The 5,669-nt window shown below is 46.1% G+C and overlaps 1 protein-coding gene across 1 annotated transcript in view; it reads left to right on the plus strand.

The window, feature by feature from the left end:
• The window catches only part of Gpx7 (glutathione peroxidase 7), a 6,133-nt gene extending 470 nt beyond the window's left edge, over nt 1–5,663 (plus strand). The window contains exons 2-3 of the mRNA XM_010610417.2: nt 3,169–3,430; nt 5,084–5,663. Of these exons, the coding sequence (XP_010608719.1) occupies nt 3,169–3,430; nt 5,084–5,247 (426 nt within the window). The 3' untranslated portion in view covers nt 5,248–5,663. The remainder of the gene's footprint in view (nt 1–3,168; nt 3,431–5,083) is intronic.
• Nucleotides 5,664–5,669: the final 6 nt, after the last annotated feature.

Consider the following 5,669-nt stretch of genomic DNA (forward strand, 5'->3'; position numbering starts at 1 on the left):
GGACCGGTAAGGTGGATGTCGGCCTGGGCTGAGGCCTTTGCCTACCCCGTTTCGAGTCCGGAACCGAAGGAGTTGCTGAGGTTAAACTCCAGGACCCTGTAGAGATGAATGTGCGGGGCGGAAGGAATTGTTTAAAAGGCACAGGACCCTGACACAGGAGGTCTTTTAGAGAAACCCCTAAGGCCCAGAGAGGGCAGGTGTTTGCACAAAGTCACAAAGCATCAGAAAGCAAGATTCTGGAAGAGAATCTCCGTCTATGATCCTCTCTCAGTGGACTCCTTAGTGGACAGTGCAGGCTGAGATAATAGAGTCAAACAAACCAATTGGCCCCCTACCAAGACGGAGTTTCAGTTTCTGGACAACCTCTGAGAAGAAAAGTGCCTCAGTAAATCTTTGAAATAAGAGTAAATTTTAGCAAGACGAAGGCAGAGCAGGGTCCACGTCAAGCCCCACAAGCAGACTGGGGCAGGGTGGGGGCTTGGGGAGTTGGGTTGAGTTGTCAGGTCGTGCTGAGTACAGAACCCAAGGCAGAGAGTGGTGCTACATCGGGCTGAAGAGGTCAGGGCAGAGCAGGGGTCCTTGAACACTGAATTCAGAGGCCCATGTGTGACATTGTCTATGAAGACTCCTCCATGCCTGTCCAGATGGACTTGGGGCCCTAATGTGGAAAAGTGGGGAGCTCTGTGGACACGTGGGCCCAGCATCCAGATCTGATTCACCACCCAAAAGTGGCTGTCAACATGCTTTTCTTGGGAGCAAGCCCATCTTTAGTGATGAAAGTATTCTGTAAGCCTCGAAATTCTCAATTATACTGGGGTCCAGCAGTGGTAATCTCTGCCTTGGCCCCACCCCAGGATAATATCAAATGAGATGACCGTGTGAGAGCCCTTGGTAAACTGTAGAGTGCTTTGTATCTGTATTTGGTGGAGCTCAGCAGGAACCTCATCCAGTAGTCAGGGCAAACATCCAAGAAGAGCAGATCCCGTTCCTGCTTAGGACTCCCCTTCACTCAGAGAGCCCCAGGTTTAGCACCTGATCAGCTCTGCTACTCACTCAGTCACTGTGCATTTATTTAGCACCTACTGTGTACCAAGTACTAGGCCAGGCCCTGAGAATACAGTGAGCAAAACAGACAAGTTTCCACCTGAGCATAGCTTATATGGAGGAGAGAGACAAAAAACAAGGAACCGAGAAATGAGCAAGGTAATTCCCAATAGCAATAAGTGCTAAAACAGTACTAGTAAAAGGTTTCACAGTTACTAAGAGGTAGAGAGAATTTGAATCCAAGCAGTCAATTTCAATATCCATGCCCTTAATTGCTAAATTTGGAGGGAAAACAAGGAATAATCATTGCAGCGAAAATGTAAATGGTGCTTTGAGTTAACCCAAGCTAGGTCTGCTGGATGGGCGATAAGTTTACTCAATCATCAGCAAACACTGGCTCCTACTGCTGGCTGAGTTTAGCCCTGGTGACTGCCATAATAAAAAAGATTGACAGTCACCTGAGATACTCAACCAGTGTTGAGCACGGGTGAAAATGTACTTGTTTCCTGTGTGGGATTATCGACCTATACACTTGAACAGTGTGGGTGGCACTTGCTTCTGTGTACCCATCCAAGTCTGTATCTCTGCTAGTTTATGCACATATATACATTAGAGGCTCCTTGGCCTCTAAGAACCAACCTTGTTGGTGTCAGTGATGGAATTGGAAGCAAGATTTCCATTCTTCCCAAAGAGTAGGCAGAGACACATAATGTAAGTTAGAAATAAGCAACCTTTAAAGCTGTCAACCCCCCAGGGAAAAAGGTGGAAGGGGAGTTAAAAATCCCAGTTTCTCTGCTCTAAGCATAGTCTAACCTGTACTGACCACAGATGGGGGGAAGTTGTTCTAACAGCTTATGGCCCCAGGGAATGAGCTCTTCCTCCTTTGGTGGCACCAGAGTGGAGGAGTTACAACTCAGTGACTCAGTCACTTATCCCAGTGGCGCTCAGTTAGGGAAGCTTTTGTACCCCAGGGAACATTTGGCGGTGTTGGGAAACATTTTCCATCTTCAAGATAGGCATCTGTGGATAAAGGTCCCAGGCACTGCCAGACATCCTACAATGAACAGGATAGGACCCATGCTACAAAGAATTATCTGGCCCCTAAGAACAGTAGTGTTGAGGTTGAGAAACCCTATCTAGTCTGAGCAGTCTGTGCTCATGCCTGTCAGTGCCCCAGGGGTTGGACCCTTTTTATGGGGCCTGCTAGTGCAATCTCCACTCTTCTCAAAAAGTGGCAAGGGAGATGTGGCTGGGCTACCCAGGCACAGGATAGGGTTTTCAATCCTTTAATAATATATAGCTAAAGCTACAAACATGGCATCGGTGCCAAAATTCTAATTGCAATATTATAATCCACTTCCGTCAGCCAACTTTATGTCTGTTGCTTAAGCTTTTAATAAAATTAGGAGTTAGTCTAGTGATCAAAGAAAATACTCTTTGCTGGAGGGGAGGGGACACAATGGGATTGTTGTGGAGCCCAGGGTTCTTTTGTTAAGAAAACCTGTGTCTGCCACCCATGCAGGTGTTTGTGTATTTGTGCAAACTTACTCATTTAGCAAACTCTTTCACTTGACTGAGACTTTTCCTATGCCAGGACCAGAGGTGACATGGACTTAGCACCTGCTCTCAGTAGGTTCCAGTTCTACAAGGGAGAACAAAAAAATGCAGGCAATTACCAAGTGATGATTACCACACTGAGAGCATAATTGAATCTAGGTTGCTTTTCTACTCTTCCACATCCCTCCCCATGTGTGTTCCCCAGTGTGTATCTCTGTGAATGTGCTGTGTTTGTGAGAACGTGTGCGCTATTAGCTTGTTTGTATCATGGGACATATGCATACCCCTTTGTGTATTGTGTATTTATTCTTACAGGTGTTCATGTACATGTGCACACATCTGTAATCCCCTGCATGCTTGATTTCATATACCTGTATGCATGTGTTTGTATATATGTGAGAGCATTGTATGTACATTTACATAGGTACATAGTATTCTCGTATATGTGAGAGAACATTAATTACTAGGGTAGTTATGTATGTGGGCATGTCCAGGCATGTACAACTGCAAGCCATTTCACTGGTTGTGTGTGTGTCTGGGCCTTTTTGATTTGTTCTTGTCACTCAGGTATCCCTGGTAGTGAACGTGGCTAGTGAGTGTGGCTTCACAGATCAACACTACCGAGCCCTGCAGCAGCTGCAGAAAGACTTGGGTCCCCACCACTTCAACGTGCTTGCCTTCCCCTGCAATCAATTTGGCCAACAGGAGCCAGACAACAACAGGGAGATTGAGAGCTTTGCCCGCCGCACCTACAATGTTTCTTTCCCCATGTTCAGCAAGGTTGCAGTCGTTGGCACTGGTGCCCATCCTGCCTTCAAGTACCTGACTGGTGAGTCCCGTCGCATCCTCCCCTCATTTTCCCTCAGCCGGCTGAGACTATGGCTCCTTGGGCAGAGGAAGCCAAAGGCTGGGTGACCTGAGGCCCCTTCTGACCCCCTTAAATGGGTTGATGTTTGGTTCTAGCGCTAATATTAGGGGAGGATGGGGGCAGCCAGGAGCTGAAGGGGATTCTTGCCTAAGAAAATCTCCACACCTGTTGCTTCAAGTTCTCCCTTGGGGTCACTGCTGAGGACATTTCTGGGGGCTAGGTTCCTAGAAGAACCCTGGGTCCTCATGTTTTAGTCAGTATGGATTAGTTTAGCTTATGGACTTAGGATGGAGTAGCCAAGGTGCAGACAGGATATTATAGACAGCTAAATTAGGTAGATATTAATAGAGACTGGGCCCTCAAGGAGGTCAGCACAAAAAATAAAGACATCAAAATTATGTCTGAAAATTACATTACATCTGAAAAAGGCCAGGCCTCAAGATGAAGACACAATAGCTAGGCCTGCATGCCTCTTTAAGAGATGAGCAGCAACTTGCTATTACACCATAAATAGCACCACCCAGTCTGCTAAGTCCAGAGAGGCATCATCACTAAGTCCAGATTGACGCCTTGGTGGGTGACCAGAACATGTGGTCTCATCCTTCTATCCCTTCCTAAAAGACAACAGTTAATTTTTCCTCTTTCAAGGGAACACCACATGTCTGCAGAAGACTGACCAGGATGACCAGGCATCTCCTGTCTTGCATCAAAGGCAAAATCTATAGGCCATGGGAAGGAAATCTGAGCCAAAATTCCAGATCTTACTGTTTCAGAAGTGGTCTCAGAAGCCACAGAACCATAAAAGGGGGTCGTGGACCACGCTTATACTGTGACCCTTTTTCCTTCCTTAGGTCCTTTTCCTCCTTTGCGGACTCCATGCTTCTGGTTACCTTTGTATCCCTCAGCACCACCCTACCCCCCAACCCACCACCTGGTGGAGTAAATGAGAAACAATAGTGTTGCAAATCTTACCAAGACAGGTTTGCATTTTACTCTTGGATCAATCCTGATGTTTGCTTCTTTCCCAGTTCCCATAGTTACAGGTCAGATCTGGCCTTGCTTCCAAAGCACTTGGCAAGATCTTAAAATTGTACGAGCCTGAGGCCTGCTGGAACAGGGACCAAGAATCTCTTTAAGAGATGCCCATCCCTCCCATGATTCTGATTCAATGGTCCAGGGACTAATACTTGGAAATCGTTAAGATTTAATTAGAAAGAAAAAAAAAGATTTAATTAGAGAGCATAGTGTAGTCTGTCCAGTAGTTCAAGGAGATTAATAAAGGATTTTATGCTGCTTTATCACAGAATCTTTAAGTGTGCACCCCCCCCCCACTTCTGTACCGGGGATTGAACTCAGGACCTTGTGCTTGCTGGGCAGGCACAGCACCACTGAGCTACACCCCTGTCCCTAAAGTGCTCATTCTTAACCTTGATCCCACATCAGAATCTCCTGGAGAATATTTGAGGAATACTACAGTAAATGGCAGAGTCATATCCTCTGATTTTGACTTAGTGGTCTGGAGCCTACACCAGGCATCAGGATTACAACTGATAGTGAAATGGTAAGAGTAGGTATGGGAATTCCACTTAATTCTTCTTCTCCCTTTTTCTCTAGAGACTTCTGGGAAGGAGCCCACCTGGAACTTCTGGAAGTACCTAGTTGCCCCAGATGGAAAGGTGGTAGGGGCTTGGGATCCAACTGTGGCAGTGGAAGAGGTCAGGCCACATATTATAGAACTTGTGAGGAAGCTTATCCTGAAGAAGCGAGAAGATTTATAATCACATTCCTCCTTCTCTCAGGCTACCCAGCTCATCTCTCTGTGTATAGGTGACCAAACAAAATCAGTGCTGCTTCAAAGGGAGAGACCACAGAGTCTCTTCCTTTCGCTCTTATCCCACCTACCCTATCACTCTTACAGGGGGAAAAAATCTAAACTTTTTGCTATTTGAATCAAAGAACAACTAGTAGGCACTTCTGACCAATGAGAGCTCTTGACAGTGAATCACCAACCAATAAGAACCTCTAGTCAGTGAAATGTGGCAAGTAGAAGTGCATCAAGCAACAATTGCCTGCCTAGCCAAGCCTCTGTCAAATGGGGCAGATTCCTACCTCACAGGGCTGTTGTGAGGATTAAGATGAAACACCTGTGAAAGTGCCTTGATCAGAGCTAGCCAAATAGGCATTCAATAAATTTTTTTTT

This window comes from Fukomys damarensis, unplaced genomic scaffold (genome assembly GCF_012274545.1).
Source record: "Fukomys damarensis isolate Sample0158 unplaced genomic scaffold, DMR_v1.0_HiC HiC_scaffold_23, whole genome shotgun sequence".
Classification (NCBI taxonomy): Eukaryota; Metazoa; Chordata; class Mammalia; order Rodentia; family Bathyergidae; genus Fukomys; species Fukomys damarensis.